Source organism: Tachysurus fulvidraco, chromosome 15, assembly GCF_022655615.1.
Source record: "Tachysurus fulvidraco isolate hzauxx_2018 chromosome 15, HZAU_PFXX_2.0, whole genome shotgun sequence".
Classification (NCBI taxonomy): domain Eukaryota; kingdom Metazoa; phylum Chordata; class Actinopteri; order Siluriformes; family Bagridae; genus Tachysurus; species Tachysurus fulvidraco.
In genome coordinates, this window is record NC_062532.1 from 8,942,193 (window position 1) to 8,962,624 (window position 20,432).

General features: G+C 37.8%; 2 protein-coding genes across 6 annotated transcripts; one reads left to right on the forward strand and one right to left on the reverse strand.

The window, feature by feature from the left end:
- Positions 1–563: 563 nt before the first annotated feature.
- LOC113639532 (THAP domain-containing protein 2-like) lies at positions 564–13,763 on the reverse strand. Of its 4 annotated transcripts, none has more exons than XR_007137901.1 (4): positions 13,654–13,763; positions 2,423–2,615; positions 2,216–2,338; positions 564–2,108 (listed from the first exon to the last, which is right to left on the reverse strand). XR_007137901.1 is itself a non-coding variant. In XM_047800720.1 (4 exons), the coding sequence occupies exons 1-4, from the start codon at positions 13,059–13,061 to the stop codon at positions 1,773–1,775; spliced, it is 669 nt and encodes a 222-aa protein (XP_047656676.1). In that variant the 5' UTR covers positions 13,062–13,432; the 3' UTR covers positions 564–1,772. The 4 variants fall into 4 exon arrangements, 2 of the variants coding, with proteins under 2 accessions (XP_047656676.1, XP_026997235.2); XR_007137902.1 differs by lacking the exon at positions 13,654–13,763 and adding an exon at positions 12,977–13,432; XM_047800720.1 differs by lacking the exon at positions 13,654–13,763 and adding an exon at positions 13,042–13,432 and having other exon boundaries at positions 2,216–2,335.
- LOC113639619 (cytochrome P450 2K1-like) lies at positions 13,578–20,143 on the forward strand. Of its 2 annotated transcripts, XM_047800715.1 has the most exons (9): positions 13,579–13,867; positions 16,087–16,249; positions 16,852–17,001; positions 17,625–17,785; positions 18,111–18,290; positions 18,835–18,976; positions 19,086–19,270; positions 19,497–19,638; positions 19,717–20,143. In XM_047800715.1, exons 1-9 carry the CDS (start codon positions 13,664–13,666, stop codon positions 19,911–19,913), a joined length of 1,524 nt encoding a protein of 507 aa, XP_047656671.1. In that variant the 5' UTR covers positions 13,579–13,663; the 3' UTR covers positions 19,914–20,143. The 2 variants fall into 2 exon arrangements, with proteins under 2 accessions (XP_047656672.1, XP_047656671.1); XM_047800716.1 differs by lacking the exon at positions 18,111–18,290 and having other exon boundaries at positions 13,578–13,867.
- Positions 20,144–20,432: the final 289 nt, after the last annotated feature.

A 20,432-nucleotide genomic window follows, 5' to 3' on the forward strand; every position in this document is an offset into this window, starting at 1 on the left:
GACATCAAGTTAAACTCCTACAGACATGCAGTGCCTATATCAATGTTGTCTTTAAATTATATTTTCCATATATTTCCCCTTTCCAGTTCCGCTTGAAAGTCAATAATTCAAAGTCATAATTACAGACTTCACATGCAAAACCTTCCCAGAACGCTAAGCAGACAAAGCTGTTTAAAATGTAAGCCGGATGACCTACAAGCCTGAAATTAAGTCAAGTCAAGAAGCTTTTATTTTTATTTTAACCATATTTAGCTGTTGCAGTACACAGTGAAATGAGACAACGTTTCTCCAGTATCATGATGCTACATTAAACAAAGACAGGGCTAAGAACTTAGTAAGTAAGTCTTAGCCACATAAAGTGAATATGTGAAACCTGGTGCAAACAGTGCAGGACAAGACAAACAGGACAGACAAGACAGTGCAAACAAAAAAAAAAAACAAGACAATACCCAAAAGACAATACACAAAAGAGAATAAACAGAAACAGTATACTGTATATTCAAATAAATACTGTATATTCAACAATATTGTGTGTGCAGAAATACTCGAATGAACACAGAATTATAGCAGCAGTTACCTGAGATGTTGGTTTGTGCAAAACAGCAAACGACTGAAATGTGAGACAGCATGTGCAAAGAGCAAAACCAGCATGTAAACAGTTTGATGGATATGTATTGGAAGTGTGTGTTCGTTTGTTGTAGGTCTGTGCATTAAATACAGTTGATGTGCACATGGGCGTAAATTTCATTTAACAGTAGGGGGGGACAATATATATAAAATTTCTCATGAGCAATTTTTGAAGGGGGGACACAAATAATAGTCAAATTGTACTTATAAAGACATGTCCCACAGTGAAAAACTTTGTTTTTATCATTATTATAGCATAGAGACTGTGTCATTATGGTTATTTTAGATTTACCCCGGGATTTTTGCCCATGGATGTGCATGTGTGTGTTGTGCTTAGTACAGATCAGTTCAATTATTATTAAGGAGTCTGATGGCTTGTGAAAAGAAACTGTTACACAATCTGGTCGAGAGGGCCGGAATGCTTGAACATTTGAATAAAACTAACTTCAGCTAATTCAGGAAACCTAAGAGATATACTGTGTGACTATAAACACAATTAATAGTGAAATCCTTTTACTACTCAAACTAATTCCAAGAGGGGAATCGAAGATCCAATATCCATGAAAAAACAGCTTCTAACCACAGGCTCAATAAACAGGAATCAAAAAGGACATTTATTAAATGAAAAATATCATTTGAAAATCTAGTCTCTTTGTCCTGTGAGTTTCATGTCTGACAGCATCATCTAACCTGAAACGTTTATACTGAAACTCCCAGTCCTCTAATCCACACACACATTAAAACCAACTAATTCCCATGTTATTTAACCATCACATTACTCTAAAGAATTAAGTTCCAATATCACTTCTCTCATATTGTCACCTCCTTAAGTAAAAATGTCTAAAATGACTAAAATGTCTGAAGGTGCATCTCAATATACTAAGTACTAGCAGGCCATTGCAAGACTATATATATATATATATATATACACCTAAATCAATAGATATCAATTAACCATGTTGTGTGTTGCATCATATATTTCTCTTATAGCTGGTGAGTCTGTTTTTTAACATTTGGAGAGGCTGTCTAATAAGAAACCAAAACTCATTTAAATGTTATGTTTGAGAACGCTTTTGCAGACTGGGGGTTTTGCTTAGTTGTATAAATTGAAACAAATTGTAAGTCACTCTGAATAAGGGAGTCTGCTAAATGACAATTAGCAGACAAATAGCAGACAATAATAAAATAAAAATTATAGTTTCACAGAGACATATTTCAGATTGATTTAGAGACAATTGATCATGTGCATTTAAGAGGGTGAATCGAGTCAGCCAACCAGAGTAGAAATTCAGCTTTTGCTCCAGTTCCTCAGTCAGCATCTTGTTATTTTTTAAATCCTCCAACAAGGAGCTAACTGTCTTCTTTTTTCTTCTTCCCCTGTCCATTGCATTTCTCAAGTCCCGTTGTAACTTCTCAACGTTCTCCTGAGACACAAACAACTTCTCTTTTGCTTTAACTGGGTCAAAGGCATATGTATGATCCTGAAAAAATTTACAAACTCAGTAACTTTAATCATGTATCCTAACTTTTTAAAATGTCACTTTTATATCCACCAAGCATCCAAATGTGTTTAAATCATTTCACTTACTATGAATGACTGATCAAAGAGGTCTGGTCTTAAAAGCCCCCTGACAGGTGTGTAGGACAATGGGTGTGGAGATTCTTCAGTTACTTTGTTTGATGTTCTGCTTAACCTGGATGAACTAGGCTGCTGGAGAAAAGGGAAATAGTTTGAGCTTATAGGAACACATAATAAATTACAAAACGTTGTTTTAAAGAAAATGCTGTGACAAACCTTTGAAAGATGATCAGGAAAGTTAAAAATGGATGGGGTCGCTTCTTGTCGTAAACGGATGGTCTGCCCACTCCCGTCAAAATCTTCAGGCCGAAAATGACAGCTGCACAGTACGGTGCGGTCTTTTGGCTCGAAGCCCTCTGTCCTGAGTGCTATTGTCCATGACTGACATCTCTGTATATCACTTGGGAATCTACAAACAGATTCAGATTCTGATTATTTTATTTAATGCCATGTCAACAATCAAAAGCTATTTTCATGGCAGAAATTCAATTACAAAAACACAAATATCATATAAATAAAATAAAAACAAAATACATATAAACAGCAAGTCATATTATACATTTTTTTATTAATATAAGATAAAAAAAATCCAAACTCTTTTCAGACATAATGTCATTAAACATGTTTTTAAGTGAAGTAACTTGATAAAAGAGCATTCTGCTTGTGTTAAGTCCAGGACAATCTAATAAAATAGGTTTGACAGATAAGGGAAAACATACATCTCCACTTTTAAGCAAAAAAAGCATGGGTCAATTTTAATGTCCTTATTAAGAGCTTCGGAATCTACAAACATTGTCGGTTTTCCTAACTGTCAAAAACTAATGAGTAACTAGCAAGGATTAGCTGCGGTCATTAACCAAGGACTAAAACAAACAAACTGAACAAGGAATATAATTTCCTAACATTCAATTTCATAAAACACATTCTCACTTGTAAAATGTAATCCCTTGCTGTCTGGTTTTTAAATTTATTTCATTTGAACAACCATATGCAGCACAGAAGTCCGGCATCGTGCATTCATTTGAGGTAAAGGAGCACCGTACAAAGATGGCGGCGGTTTTGACGCATTTTTAGGACCTGCCAACCTTGGAAAAATGTTTTGAGTAGCAACTTACTGCAGCGACGCGGCGCGAGGTCAGGCACATTTGCTAGTCAGTGTTAAGTTCACATGCTCACTCATCACAACTTTTTACTTAGCACAAACAGCAGCGTTTGATACGGTCAACCACAAGACTCTCTTATCATTTACATTTCTTTACATTTACATATCATTACATTTATCCACCCTCAAGAGTCTTGGGATTTGCGGCTCAGCCTGGGAATGGTTTGCCTCCTACCTGGAAGGACCCTCATATCAGGTAACATGGAGGGGAGTGACATCTGCTCCACGCAGACTCTCCACTGGTGTCCCACAGGGCTCAGTACTTGGTCCTCTTCTTTTCTCCCTGTATACTCACTCTCTTGGGGAAGTTATTTCATCACATGGGTTCTCTTACCACTGCTATGCTGATGATACACAACTTATCTTCTCTTTCCCACCCTTAGATGCCACAGCTTCTGACCGTATCTCAGCATGTCTGGCAGAAATTTCATCATGGATGACTGCTCATTAGTTAAAGCTCAATCCTAGCAAAACTGAACTGCTGTTCATCCCAGGTGATTCATCCCCAGGTCATGATCTTGCCATATCCTTGCACAACGATCTGATCTCCCCTTCAGCCACAGCTCACAACCTACAATCAACTGTCCTTTTCCTCTCATGTTGCTAATGTGACTCGCTCATGTTGGTTTCTTCTCTACAACATTAGAAGGATTCGGCCATTTTTGTCCACACAGACTGCTCAGGTACATGTTCAGTCTCTTGTCATTTCTAGACTGGATTACTGCAATTCACTGCTGGCAGGTCTACCTATGAACGCAATCCGTCCTCTGAAAATGATCCAAAATGCAGCTGCACGGCTTGTTTTCAACCTGCCAAAGTTCTCGCATACCACCCCGCTGCTGCGATCCCTCCACTTGCTTCTGGTAGCTGCACGCATCCGATTCAAAACACTGATGCTGGCCTACAAAGCCAAAAATGGACCAGCTCCCTCTTACCTCAAAGCCCTCATCATTCCTCGCACTGCACCCCGCAACCTCCGATCTACCAGCACTGCTCGACTGGTTCCACCATCTCTCAGGGTAAGAGGCAAGTATACTACAAGACTCTTCTCTGTTCTGGCACCAAGGTGGTGGAATGAACTTCCCCTAGAGGTCCGGACAGCTGAGTCACTGGCTATTTTCAAGCGGCGGTTGAAGACCTACTTATTCAGGAAACACTTCAACTAGCACTTCTTTCCTTATCATTTGCATTTAAAAAAAACACGTCCAAAACAAGCAGTTCTCAGTTCAGTGTACTGATGATTCGCTGTATCGGTTCAGTAATTCACGCATGCACAGTATCAACAGCTCACAGTTCTCTCAGCACAACATGTCAGTTCAGTGTACAGGAGTTACATATACTCCAGGATATTAGTTTATTTAGAGTCGGACCGACTGTCAGACATGACTGAAAGTGAGTAACTTTAGTAACTTGTGGATCAGCGCTGACTCAAGACGCAAACTGTTTAGAACGAATCAGTCCGATTTGGTGAACCGGTTCATCCAGTTCACTAAAAAGAACTGGTTCAAAAGAACGAGTCCTTCACGCACTGGCCATCACTAATAGGCGCATTGCCTGGTGCGCAAATACACAGACAGTTGTACTCAAAGGAATCATTTTTTTACAATGCGTATTTTGAAGTGAAAAATCGTACCAGCGTACTTTGATGTCTAAATGCGTATCTGCTACACAAAAGGTTGGCAGGTCTGCCAAGGCAGCATCTAGTGTATATATCTATGGGTCATTTATTATCAGAAATCATACTAAAAGGCATGCTAGCATATACAGCAAGGGTGTCAAACTCATTTTGGTCTGGGGGCCGCATACAGCTTAATCTGATCTCAAGGGGGCCAGACCAGTAAACTCGTAGCAAAATTCGCTTTTTTCTTTGTATTAGTGCAAAGAAGAAGTAAATTATAAAAATCTTTATATTAAATGAATTGTCCTTTTACAAAAATATATTATAAACAACCTAAATCGTATGTGCAATTTCAATAACACTTTTACCCAGTTTATTTATTTAAGTGCATTATGCATAAAAACTGAACACAGTTATTGTACAATGGCACAAAACATTTAAGCTTGTGGAACTTATCATCAAATTTAGCAAATACTGGATTAATATACAATCAATTCATAATTGGTCAGATATATTTACCCCAGGTTTTAGTCTCTCATGGGTGAGAGGCAAGTATACTACAAGACTCTTCTCTGTTCTGGCACCAAGGGACATGGTAGCTCAGTGGTTAAGGTGATGGGCTACTGATCAGAAGGTAATGGGTTCGAACCCTAGGTCCACAGAGCTGTCACTGCTGGGCCATTGAGCAAGGCCCTTAACCCTCAGTTGCTCAGTTGTAAGTCACTCTGGATAAGGGTGTCTGCTAAATGCTGTAAATGTAAATGAATGAACTTCCCCTAGAGGTCCGGACAGCTGAGTCACTGGCTATTTTCAAGCGGCAATTGAAGACCTACTTATTCAGGAAACACTTCAACTAGCAGTTCTTTCCTTATCTTTTGCATTAAAAAAAAAAAAAAAAAACTACAAAAAAAACTTTGACACTTTTTCATTGTAACTTTGAACAAATGTTTTAAACTCATGGTATCTTAAGTATGTAACCTAGTGAACCAGCATTAATGTATTCAATGTTAGAGATTTAAGCACTTATGTACGTCGCTCTGGATAAGGGCGTCTGCCAAATGCTGTAAATGTAAATGTAAATGCATTACGGAACAAAATATTTTTTCAACAAAATATTTTTTCACTGAAGTCCAATCAACAGCTGTATGTCTGATATGCCAAGAAACTGTAGCAGTTTTTAAAGAATACATCAGCCGTCATTTTGCCACAAAACATGCTAACTACGCTAGTAAACCACAAGAACGGGCGGCTCCAGCTCAGAGATTGACGGCTAATTTACAGACTCAGCAAAATCTTTTTCACAGACAAACTGCGATTCAAGAGTCAAGTACTAAGGCAAGTTTTTTGCTGGCATTCCAATTAGCAAAGGCCAGTAAGCCTTTCTCCGAAGGCAAATTTTTAAAAGAATGCATGGTTGAGACAGCAGGTCTCTTGTGTCCGGAGAGCAAAGGCAAACTTTTATGCTTCAATTAACGAAGCCACGTTTCCAAACCTCCGGAGGATGGCACAGAAGATGCTGACATTGTTTGGTTCAACCTATGTGTGTGAATAGACATTCAGTGTCATGAACATCAACAAAGCCTGTCACAGATCCAAGTGATCCAATCTATCTTGAGAATTGACACAACAAATATAACGCCAGACATTGACGCACTTGCAAAAAAAGGAGACCAACAACACTGTTCCCACTAAAACTGAATGGGAGTATATTACTACGTTATTAAATTAATAAATTTGTAAAACAATAAACTAAGCACAGTGGTGTTTTGCTGCCTGTTAAAAGCTAAATCTTTTCATGTAATGGTTTTTACATTTAATTTATATTATTTCACACAAACACACCAATATCATATTCTGGCCCGGCCCCTCTGTCAAATTAATGGTGCTTGCAAAGCAACATTATTACTAATGTGCCGGACAAAACTTCGGCGCGTAATTTGTCCCGCAGCTTTTGTCCTAGACGCATGAATGACATGTCAAATCGACCGGCTCATTAAGGAGAGGTGTGCTATGACTTTTACAAGTGATCCGAGTACCGGTACTTCCGGTACCGGGTCTCAAATTGGCCTTTTTCCCCATAGACTCTCGTTATAAAATTTGTAGGTTTATGACTCGGCAAGCTTTCAAACTATCTACACCAAACTCGGCCAGCTCCTTTAGGGTGATACTCTGAACAAACTTTTAAATTAGTGTACCGTCTGGCCTTCCGGTTGTGCCGCAGCCCCACCCCCAAATATGCAAAATCCAAAAACTTTTTACAACATGGACATGTGACATATCAAAACACTCAGCACAATGTGGGGAATGTCCTCATAATTATTTTGATGATGTCACCTGTAAATAAAAAATTAGCACAACATGGACAAACACTCAGCACAATGAGGAAAACTTCCTCAAGAGTATTCAGATGGCGTCACATGCTCGTCTCGACTAGCCTCCGGGATTTGCCATGTGCAAGTGCCATTCACATTTTCTTCAGGAAATGTACGTTCTAGTTTTAATAACCATTGTGGCCCACGAGCCAAAATGTTTGCCCACCCCTGCCTTAAACCATTGTTTCAGTCAGCCATATGGTTTGGACTTTTTCAGCAATCATTTGAAGACTTTGGCAGGAAGGAATTAGTGTTGGGTCTGTGGTGAACTCATGCCCCTTTTCCACCGAGGCAGTTCGAGTGCTGGTTCGGAGCCAGAGCCTAATTTAGAACCAGTTCTTTCTGTTTCGACCGCCAAAGCACCGGCTCCGAACCAGGAAAAGTGGTTCTTAAGTAGCGCCAAAACGTTGCTGGTCTAGACTTAAGAACCGCTTGGGGCGGGGCTACTGTTAGCGCATTTGATAATGTACCTTAAGTTTCCTAATGTTTAATACACTTTTACATTACCGCGATATGATACATTATCAGCACACATGATAGTAGGTAGCTACATGCTAAGGCTAACGTTTTTTCTGTGTTAACGATAAAATAACGTTATGTACTTCATCGATTACAACCTCCGTTTATACAGATTACACGGAGCTGAACGTACACGTTTTATTCGCCGCGTTTGGATGCCAGTGTAGGTTCGCAAAGCCATGAGCATTAACAGTAAAGCAACATCTGCCATTGTTGTTGTGTTTGTTTTTGCCGCTGCTGCGCTAACGTTGCTGGGACACGTGACACGTATACAGTGACGTCACACTCGGCGCTGTGATGGCTCTCTAGCCGGTGGAAAGGCAAACCGGTTCTTAGAAGGTTCGCCAGTGGAACCAACTTTGCACCAGAACTAGCGCTAGCTCTGAACCAGCACCCGGTTCTTTCCGGTGGAAAAGAGGCATCAGAGTCTGCGCTGACCCATTAGTTCCTCAGGAGCTCTCAGTTGCACAATTATAAACTTTTGAAAAGATGACATTATTTACATTTACGTTATTTACTGTCCAGTGTCACCCAAATGTGAATGGGTTCCCCTCTGAGCCTGGTTCCTCTCAAGGTTTCTTCCTCATCTCATCTCAGAGAGTTTTTCTTTGCCATTGTTTCGTCCAGCTTGCTCATTAGAGATAAATGTTAGAGATATATAATATTTTACATTTTAAAATAATATTTTAAAATGAATTATAAACTTTATATGTATGTATTCATTTATTATTAATATTAATAATAAGTATATTTTCTCTTCTCTTCTATGCTTCTGTAAAGCTGCATTGAGACAATGTGAATTGTTAAAATATACAAATAAATTGAATTACATTTAATTGTCTGGCTTGGGATGATCAGGACTCCAACAACTTTGTTGACCCCAACAACTCCAACAACTTTGTAAAAATACTTTGTTACTGTACTTAAGTACAAATTTCACGTATCTGTACTTTACTTCGCTATTTAAATTTATGTCAACTTTCACTTTTACTCCACTACATTTCCTAGATAAAATGTATACTTTTAATCCGCTATATTTCTACTAAGCATCTTTGTTACTCGTTACTACCAAATAAAATCATAAGAAATGTGCGCGACTGCAATAAGTGAGGTTTGGCGAATCACTGCTCCTAGATTGTATTACGCACGTCCGCACGCTCTACGGAGCAGCACAGGTACGCACAGCGTGCACACGCACTCAGAGCTGGAGGCATTTATCTATAACCAAAAGCAGTTAAATGTCACTATTCTTATTACCAGAGTTGATAGCATAAACAAAATATTAATGCAATATCAATACTAAATAAAAATAACATTTATTGATTTGGTCTTTGACTTGTGAATTTTTTTATTATTAATTAATTAAATATTAATTAACTGCATTCATTGGATACACTGTTTGTAGAGAATGCACACATACATGAACTGATTTGATACAAGACTGGCATCAATACATCTTGCATAAAATTTTGGTGTCCACTTTTGCCATTTAATAATACCATAACTTTTGGCTTACTATGTAGTCATATGATATATAATATAAAACTCTTCTTGTTTTAAATTCTCACTGAGGGCTAAAACCCCTAAAGATGAAATCCTAGAACCGCCCCTGCTGTTATGCCTACCGAAAATCACTGAAATTTTACTTTTTTCTTCATATACTTAAGTACATATAAATATCAGAAAATATCAGAAAATTACTTTTGATATTTAAGTACAATATATATATCAGATACTTTAAGACTTTTACTTTAGTAATATTCTAAAAGGTGACTTTCACTTCTACCAAAGTCTTTTTCTAGTACGATACTTTTACTCAAATATTGCTTTCTAGTACTTTATACTGTACAACACTGAACCTAGTGAGCCAGCATTAATGTATACAATGTTAGAGATTTATCACTAGGTTTACTGGATTTTTAATTTTCTGGTGCAGGTCCCGAGGTGTGATTCCCCCTGTTGAGATTTTCACAGTTCTTCAGCCCTGCTTTTGTTGTGCAAACGCCCCCATCACCTGTGAGGCCTGGCTCATTTGCATTTGTTCACTCTGAGTAGCTCAGATCCAAGGCAGGCCAAACCTCTGTCTGTGACGGAAACCTTCATGGCCTATCTATACAAAATAGTCTTTCTAATTTATATAAAACATTGTGTGCTAAGGTTTGTCATTGCCATAGTACATATCATAGTTATATAACCCTTGTACAGACCTGGGGTCTATTTGACTCATCTGGAAAGTTTAATGTGTCATAACCTGGGTTTCCTTCCACATATTTGCCTGAAATTTACCAGGATTGTTCCAAATTATGAGCTTTGCAAGTAAAATTAATCTTGTTCTCCACAGACACACACACACACACACACACACACACACACACACACACACGCACACACAAATTGGGCATTGCATTTCATTATGCCTTTTGATACACTTTTGATATGCCTTTGCCTAGAAGAGGAGTGTGTATGAGACATGAGGAGTGTGTTTGGTACAGTAAGAGTGTGTATGAGACATGAAGAAGAGTGTGTATGAGACATCCCTTACTTGGGAAAGAATGAAAAGTTGCTAATACATGAATAAAATGAAAACTTGCTAACACTTCAGTCTCCAATGTATGTTTGTAGACAAATGTCATAAGCTGAGTGAAGTTATGGTCCATGGCTTTTGACATGTCCTTACACATAATCAATAAAATGATGTAATTTCATTTTCATTGGCCATCAATGAATTATAACACCAAAAGTGAATTTTGAGACGGAGTAGGAACCCAACATGCCTCCACAGAAGATGCACCGTGGTACTGGGAAGCCCTGTCTGAGCCAGACGACAAAAGAGGGCACTATGTGGGTAGAGGAGGACATTGGAATGCCCAGTGCAGTAGCAAATCACTTGTGCTTCACTACGCAAGCTGGACCCTGGGCGACTGGGGTACTTTCCCAAGTAAGGAGATGCATTGCAGACATATTTGGTCTCCAAATCCGTGGCCATCCAGAACTTGATACCAAATTTGTCTGGCTTGCTTGCGATATATTGTGTGAATGGACAACAAACCATGGTAGGGAACAGCTGTTCATCTATGGTCATGTGTTTTCCTGGAGTGAAACTCTCAGCACAGTTCTTATTGAAGCATGTCCAGATGTTGGAGACCGCAACAAATTTGTCTGTTAGAAGGTGTTGCATAATTGAAATGAATCTATCTCTTGGCATTGTCTCTTTGAAAGCCAGGAGATTGTTTTGAAACCATTTTGACCATTTATAATGTCAGTAAATAATAAAACCTGTTTTTTCCAGGTCAAATTGACTTGAATTCTTATAAATTAAAAATACTAAAAATAAAATAAAACTACCTTTACACCTCTTATGCTTTTTATTATATTTAATTTATAAACAATAAACCTCATGATATTATGCCATGATTTTAAGTAAAATAAGCAGAAATTATTAAATATTATTTTGGATAACCACTGGCTGGTGTATGTCAAACATCCCCAGGTCAAAGCTGACTGAAGCTATGATTTGAATATGAAAACACAACATCTGTGTGTGTGTGTGTGTGTGTGTGTGTGTGTGTGTGTGTGTGTGTGTGTGTGTGTGTGTGTGTGTGTGTGTGTTTCGGTAGATCATATTTTGCCCTCTGCTTGGCAAAGGCATTTCAAAAGTGTGAAATATTTACAAATGTGTATTTTTTTTCTGGAGGCCTAATGAGATGCAATGCCCAATTTGTGTGTGTGTGTGTGTGGTGTGTGTGTCTGTGGTGTGTGTTTTGAGTGCGTGTGTTAGTGGACATTTTATGTGTGCATTTTTGTGTCTGTATGTATGTTCATTGCACTGAAAAGGGCAAAAGTGTGACCTATTGCCCCACTAAATGTGGCCGGGTCAAATTGACCCGGGAAGACAAGATTAATTTTACTTGCAAAGTTCATAATTTGGAACAATCCTGGTAAATTTCAGGCAAATATGTGGAAGGAAACCCAAGTTATGACACATTAAACTTTCCAGATGAGTCAAATAGACCCCAGGTCTGCACAAGGGTTATATAAATATGATATGTACTATGGCAATGACAAACCCTAGCACACAATTTTTTTTATATAAATTAAACATTTTGTATAGATAGGCCGTGAAGGTTTCCGTCACAGACAGAGGTTTGGCCTGCCTTGGATCTGAGCTACTCTGAGTGAACAAATGCAAATGAGCCAGGCCTCACAGGTGATGGGGGGCATTTGCACAACAAAAAGAGGAGAACAATGGAGCTGTAGGGGTGCTGGTAGGTGTGAGGTCCAGGAATTTTACACAAAATTGCGCAGGTTTAGCAAATCTAGTTTAAGCACTTATGTACGTCGCTCTGGATAAATGCATCTGCCAAATGCTGAAAATGTAAATGTAGTTATTAGTCCCCACAGAGTAACTGGTTTAACACAAGTATGTGTAGTACCTTATGCTTAGTCAAACATAATTTATACACATTACAAAATTAAACCCGCTGAAACATTAGCATGAAGATACATACCTAATGTGGTGTCCTGCATACAAGTAGTCTCTAATACAAAAACCACTGTTTTCATATTAAATCTTGATCAGTATTGGGCATGTAGATCAGTATTGGACATTTTCAATTGCTACTTACACAAATGTATTAAGATAAGAACATTATTCTGAATTAAGGGAAATGTTTACACCATAATTAAATAACTTTAAACAATTTAATGACCATAACCATTAAATAAATTGTTCTAAAATTAAAGTACATTTTTAAAAAACTTTATTTTGCTTGATCAGAGACTGAACAATGTGTCATATTAAACTTAGTTTGTGTCTTGTCCTTTAAGCATTTTTTTTATACTGGAATGCATAGTTTAATATATTTTGGTATACAAGAAATATTTTGGTGTTTTTTTACGTCCACAACTTACTGTCTGTTTATTAAAATAAATTACGCAGTCCAATGAATGCACTGAATGTAATTTTTATAATTTGCACACAATTTATTGTTTGCATAGCGAAACATAATTCTTCCCTGTAAAACTGTACGCATGGGAATATGAGGAAAAGGTTTAAACAAAGTAAAATAAATAAAAGCCTACTGTCCGGGCTGAGTCACCTGGAGTGGGCTTGAGGATGTTTACACTGGACGTGTCAAAACCGACATACATAGCTTCAAATCACCTCAGAAAGCTCTGGATCATCTGTCAACAGTAGAATTACGTCATTACGCCAGCACGTAAAAGAACTGGTGAACTGGATTATTGAACTGGTTCATTAAAACGAACTGTCCGAAAGAACCGGTTCGCGGAAAAGAACCGAACTTTCCATCACTATTGTCCCAGCGCGAGGTAATAGTTGGGCGATACCATCTTGTGCAACGGAGGGGGACAATCTATTCAGAACTCCAACACATCCTACATAAATGAGTTCCACATGCGTTTTAATAACTAATGGTATAAATGTTGATACATATTGTAAATATAGTCCGCTTTAAAACTCGCTCCATGTAGTTTTATTTACTTATTTAAAACTTGGATGAATTTCTCATACGAATAAATAAACACGTTTCATAAAATTAAAGAATAAAATGGTTAAACAAAATAATAAAAAGATACACAAATATATATAGCATACACAAAAATATATATTATATATATATAATGGAAATTTAAGGGTGGTTCAGTCCGCCTTTTATTATAAAATGTTCTTTTACCACACCCAGCCAACCAGAAGTGTTTCAACCCGAGTAGTTTTTGTACTTGTTTTGTGCAGAACACGTTTGTTTCACGTTACCTCTTTAGCAATGGCTTTGTTGGAAGCTCTTATCCTGCAACCTACAACTGCAGCCATCACGCTTGGTCTTGTGTTTCTCCTGATTGTTTATTTTCTATCGTTTAACGCCAGTTCTAAGCAAGAAAACAAGGAGCCTCCGGGTCCTAAACCACTACCTGTTCTGGGAAACATGCTGCAGCTGAACCTCAAGAGACCCTACCTGTCACTATGGGAAGTGAGTGTCTTGGTTGTTGTTTTCACTTCTTACTTGCATTAGATAATTAGCACTTCGTTTTCAAAAGATTGTTTGTTGAAGCAACAGATTTCAGACAAAAAATGACCGATATCCAAATAAAGATTTACTTGTGTATATGCATTATATATGTATATGTATTAGTCAGTGTTAATCAACATTAATAATCATCAGTAATGTCTCCTCTGGACAAAATGACAGATACAAATGACAAGGGCTCATGGTTATATAGTCAGGGTTGGAAATAAACTGTAATATTACCGTTAAGTGTATAATGTAGGGCTACTTTCACCTTTTTTAAAAATAGCTTTAATCCTTCTTGGAATGCTGTCATGCAAGACATCCATAAGTTGGGCCATCCTTCAAGAATACAAACTTCCAGTTCTTTGACAGATGGTGAAGATGGTTATTTACTTCATAAACTAGGGCTGGGCAATATGGCCAAAAACTGTATCATGATATCAGTGTTTCATATTGGTCGATATTGAACTTTTTTATGACCCATTTAAAATAAGGACCAGGAGAAAAATATATTACATTTAAACATTTTTATTTTAAGCTTAACCTTCCTCTTATCATAATCCCTTCAGTTATTAAGACAGAAATGTCAACAACCAGGAAAACTCAAATAAATGAAATGTAAACATAAGTCTAAAGTCACAATGAACTCTAACGCTTAATAAAGTGTAATAAAATAGTGAGGCATTTTAGTATAACACATATATAATAGACAGTTGTATGTACAGTACAGTGGAAAAAAATGTGCAAATTGAAATATAAATGTGCAAATTGAAATATAAATGAGTACTGTATGTGTAAACAATGTAAGAATAGGGTTTGTTCTGTGTGTGTTAAGTGTTCATCAAATGGATTGCCTGAGGGAAGAAACTGTTCCTATGTCTGGTCTTTCTGGTGCTCAGGGCTCTGTAACAACAGTTCAAAGAGGGAGTGTGCTGGATGTGAGGGGTCCAGAGTGATTGTCTTTGCCCTTTTGCTCACTCTGGAAAAGTACAGGTCTTGGAGAGTGGGGACAGTTGTGCCGATGGTTCACTCAGCATTCCGGACTACCCTCTGTAGTCTCCTGAGGTCAGATTTGGTGGCTGAGCTGAACCAGACAGTCACTAATGTGCAGAGGATGGATTCAATGATGGCAGTGTAGAACTGTTTCAGCAGATCCTGTGGCAAGTTGAACTTCCTCAGCTGGCGAATCACATTGCCTTTTTCACAATGGAGTCAATGTGAATGTCCCACTTCAGGTCCTGGGAGATTGTATTTGTTCCGGTTAAAGACGCCGCTCCACTTTTGGTTCCGTCCGAGGAGGACCTCGCTTCACTTCTTCTGCGGGGGGTGTTACAGGCCCGTGACGGAGGATCTTCAGCTCGGCTGTGGACATCGCTCGGCCCTTCAGCTCGGCTGTGGACGTCGCCCGGCCCTTCAGCTCGGCTGTGGACGCCACTCGGCCCTTCAGCTCGGCTGTGGACGCCACTCGGCCCTTCAGCTCGGCTATGGACATCGCTTGGCCTTTCCGCTTGGCTGTGGGCGTCGCTCGGCCCTTCTGCTCGGCTGTGGACTGCCATGAGCCTTGCTCCCCCCACCTGCCTCGCCATGAGCCTTGCTCCCCCCACCTACCTCGCCGTGTGCCTTACTCCCCTCACCGCCCTTGCCGTGTCCCTTTCTCCCCTCACCAGCCTTGCCGTGTGCCTTGCTCCCCCCATCTGCCTTCGCCGTGTTCCTTGCCTCCCTATCTACCTCGTCGAGTGGACCCCCTCCTGGACCTTGCCGGGATTTGGCACTTCACAAGCTGCGCCTCAAGGGGGGGTACTGTCAGGTCTCAGCCCGGACTTTTGGCCATGTGCCTTTTGTTTACGTTCCCGTCATGTGTCTGCCCCGCCTTAGTCTGCTCCTCCATGTCTCTACACCTGTTCCTAATTGTGTCTCATTATCTTTTGTATTTAAGTGAGCTGCCATCGGCAACGCGGAATCATTAGTTACGGTTAGTCATTGTTAAGTGTCGTCATTTGTATTGTTTTAGTTACCTTCTTTTACAGTGTTGTCTTTATTATTTATTAAACCCCGTTCATTTGAAGCTATCCTGCGTACGGGTCCTTTCCTCCCCTGGTTGTGACAGCAAGTTAATCCACAAATATAAATCAAATAAAAAAGCATTCAAACTGACTTTTACTCTTTGATTCCTTTTACAGATGTCAAAAAAATATGGATCAGTATTCACTGTGTATTTTGGGCCTAAGAAAGTTGTTGTCTTAGCTGGATATCAAACCGTCAAACAAGCACTTGTAAATAATTCAGAGGATTTCGGAAACAGAGATATCAGTCCCATTTTCTTTGACATCAGCAAAGGACATGGTAAGAGAGTCATCATGTTGTTTAGCATGTGAGTGTGTGTACAGATGTGTGTATTTTATATACCATATTTTTCAGTGGTTTCAATGGACATTCTATTATCAATTTGCTACAAAATTGATTACATCTTTTAGGAGAGAAGCTTGGTTTGTATAAATGTAAACACGGTGTGTTAATTTTGCATTTGTGAATAAGTTTTACTTCAGAAACACACTCAGCCTCTGGTTCTTTTTTGTGTCTGTATTTTGTGCCTGTAATGATGTATAAAGCAATAAGAAGAACCATTTAAGCACCCTGCTTAATTGTAGAAAAAGAATTGTTGAAGGTGAAAGATAATCATTCCAGTCTTGGTATACTGTATTTATTTGTTTATATATTCTAGTGTATTTATAAGTTATTCCATATTTAAAAATGAGGAATTTATTATCCATTTAGCTCTTTTCAGAATAGTCAACATATTCATTACAGGATTTATATATTATACTTACAGTATTATGCATTAAATATATGATTTTTCAGGATATCTACTATTTAAGAAGCTTCTCTCTCTCTCTCACCAATAAACTTCAAGATTTTCTCTTTATTATCTTCTCTTTCAACTTAAGGAATTCTGTTTAGCAATGGTGAAAGCTGGAAAGAAATGAGACGATTTTCTCTCACCACTCTTCGAGACTTTGGGATGGGCAAAAGAGGGAGCGAGGAGAAAATCATAGAAGAAACACACTACTTGAGGGAAATGTTGAAAGATTTACAGGGTAAAATCTTACAGTAATGTGACTTTAATGTCAGTTAAAATGTAGTCACTATTTCACATTTTTAAACAATTAGTACTTTTCAAAATTTTAGACTATATTTCTGCATATTCAATTGCTGCATAAAAGTCAAAATTTATTAAGATATATTAAAAATTGTACTGAATTAACAACCACAAAAACTGAAGTAATATTTAACTATAACTGTTTTAGCCACAGTTTAGAGTTTATGTAAATAAATCCATGATGTGCAGCAAAGACAATGTAGGTTTTCTCATTAGCAATAAGACACAGATTACTGTCAGTGCTTTCATTAATACTATAAATCAATGTCAGCTCTAATTTCTAATTTCAGATACTAATTCAGAAGTACTTACATTTAAAGCACTTATAAATGTACCTTACTTTTAAAGCACTCATTAGAAACAAGCACTTCTAAAAAAGATAACTGAAATATTTTATTTCTTTTTAAGACAGAAGTATCACAAACATTACTATGAATAACTTTACATTTAATTTAGGTTGGTGTACTTCAGTAACTTTAACCATTAGATAATTAAATAATTAGATATTTTTTACAAAGGGATTTTTTTTTTTAATTTAAACTGTTGCTTACTACTTTACAGGGAAACCATTTGATACTTCACAGCCATTAAATTATGCCACCTCAAACGTCATCTCTGCCATTGTCTATGGAAGCAGGTTTCAATACAGTGACCCTCAGTTCAAAGAAATGGTTAAGCGGGTCAACGATAACATCAAGCTTGGTGGCTCACCTTCTATACAGGTAATATTCTCATCAACACAATTCTAAACATTTGAAAAATCAATTTCTAGCACAGATAAAATGTTTAAAAGGGTGAAAGAATGTAGTTCCATCCGTGTAGAGGCTGCAACAAGGCCAAAGAGCTTCAGAGGCTTAGTAATTGCAGGTAGAATCTTCAGCACTGTCCTCAGCAGCTCAGAAACAGAGAACAAGACAGTCATCATCAATTAGATGGTGGAACTATTTTACTGCTGACTGCACCTGGGTCAAACATTCGCACCTTGTACACATGCACATTTGTGACCTGCTGAATGTTTGAAGCATTAATTCTACATTTTACTTGTAGATCTATAATATGTTTCCATGGCTTGGAGGTTGGCTAAAGGACCGGAAACTTATGATGATAAAGTTTGCTGAAAATCTAAAACAAATAAAGGATTTGGTCATGAACTTGGAGGAGACTCTAAATCTTGAGGAAACCAGAGGCTTGGTTGACTCTTTTCTTATACGCAAAAAGAATTCTGAGGTAAATCCTGTGATGTGAAAAAACATTTTGAGCATGAAAAGGTTTTTATATTTACTTAATTTCATTTTGACTTTGAGAGAGAGAGAGAGAGAGAGATACTAAATTTGTGTGAGCAAAATAAATAGGCATGAGTAATATGTAATAAATATAGTTTATAGTTACCCAGATTCAAGGATTTTAATTTAGAATATGGGCTTTCCCCATAACTGGGATAGCATAACATCTTTATTTGTTGTACTTCTCAAACTAGGATTTTTAAAGCTAACTATGCACTTTAAAGAAAAGGATTTCACTGTGCTGTAATGTATATGTGAGAAAAATAAAGACTTCTTTTAACATTAATCACTTATAACATTAATCACTTTTACATTTAATGCTCCATATTCTACAAAAAACATGAGATCACTTTAGCTTGATGCATACTGCAGAATGCATGAACCAGCATTTTTAGACACTATAAAATATATCATATTAAATCATAAATCATTGTGTTCATCTCATGTCACACTAGCTAATGGTTACATATAATGATTCTGTTGGACAGAAAGCTGGAGATAAAGACACCTTCTTTCATGAAGAGAATCTCATTCTAACTGTCTCCAACCTGTTTGCTGCTGGTACTGATACCACTAGCACAACACTACGCTGGTGCCTTCTGCTTATGGCCAAGTATCCTCAGATTCAGGGTAAAATTTCACACACTCAAGTATTGTCCACAGAATAACCGCTGCAGGTAGTCTACTGTTTGAATGTTAGTTTATAAAACAGTATAAAAAAAGTTTTTCTTATTTCTAGACCATGTCCAGGAAGAGATTGATAGAGTCCTTGAAGGTCGTCAGCCAGTGGTGGAGGACAAAAAGAATTTGCCTTACACAGATGCAGTGATCCATGAAACTCAGAGACTAGCTAACATATTACCCATGAGTATCCCCCACACCACTTCTTGTGATGTTACATTCCAGGGCTTCTTCATCAAGAAGGTCAGTATGTTAATTTGGTCTTCTTATTGTCAATAAATTATGTAGGATATAATAGTGGTATGTCCTAAGACTAATTCGGTCAGACCAAACTTTAATCTTTAATTACATCCATATAACACTAGATTATACTATTATTATATAGATTATACTATTAGATATTTAACACTATTTAATTATACACATGTGACTAAAGGTATTGACATGTATAAGCTCTTGTTCACTGCAGGGTACCTGTGTGCTTCCTCTTCTGACATCTGTGTTGAAAGATGAGACTCAATGGGAGAGCCCACAGACCTTTAACCCGGCACATTTCCTAGATGAGCAAGGCCGATTTGTTAAGAATGATGCCTTCATGCCTTTTTCTGCAGGTAGTTGGTTATGCTTTTGTTCGCTGAATGTTGTGCTCCATATTTCTGTTGATTTCAAAGGTTCTTGTCTGATTTCAGGACGCAGGGTGTGTTTGGGAGAGAGTCTGGCCAGGATGGAACTCTTTCTCTTCTTCACCTCCTTACTGCAGCACTTCCGCTTCACTCCTCCACCAGGGGTGTCTGAAGATCAGCTGGACCTCACTCCAGCTGTGGGCTTTACATTAAACCCCTCTCCCCACAAGTTGTGTGCAGTTAGCCGTGCATTGCATGAGTGAATATATATTCTTAGGACCCAATAAAGAATATTTTTACATAATTTACATTGTACTCAAATATTATAGTAGTACAATCTTTTCTGATGAACACAAGGATTTATGATTTAATATGATATTTTATAGTGTCTAAAAATGCTGGTTCATGCATTCTGCAGTATGCATCAAGCTAAAGTGATCTCTTATGTTTTTTGTCGAATATGGAGCATTAAATGTAAAAGTGATTAATGTTATTTAAAAGAAGTCTTTATTTTTCTCACATATACATCACACAACACAGTGAAATCCTTTCCTTTAAAGTGCATAGTTAGCTTTAAAAATCCTAGAAGAAAAACCTAAAATCCTAGTTTGAGAAGAAAAACAATGCAAGCGGCACTGTCTGTGATGCTAAATTGCCGGCGCTTCAGCTGATCCTCAGAGATTTGGGGGCAAAGAGCAAACTTGTTTCTTGTTATATCAAAGTGTTAAATACAAAATGTCAATGAAATATTGGGAAAAATAGAATTTTCAAGATACATAAAA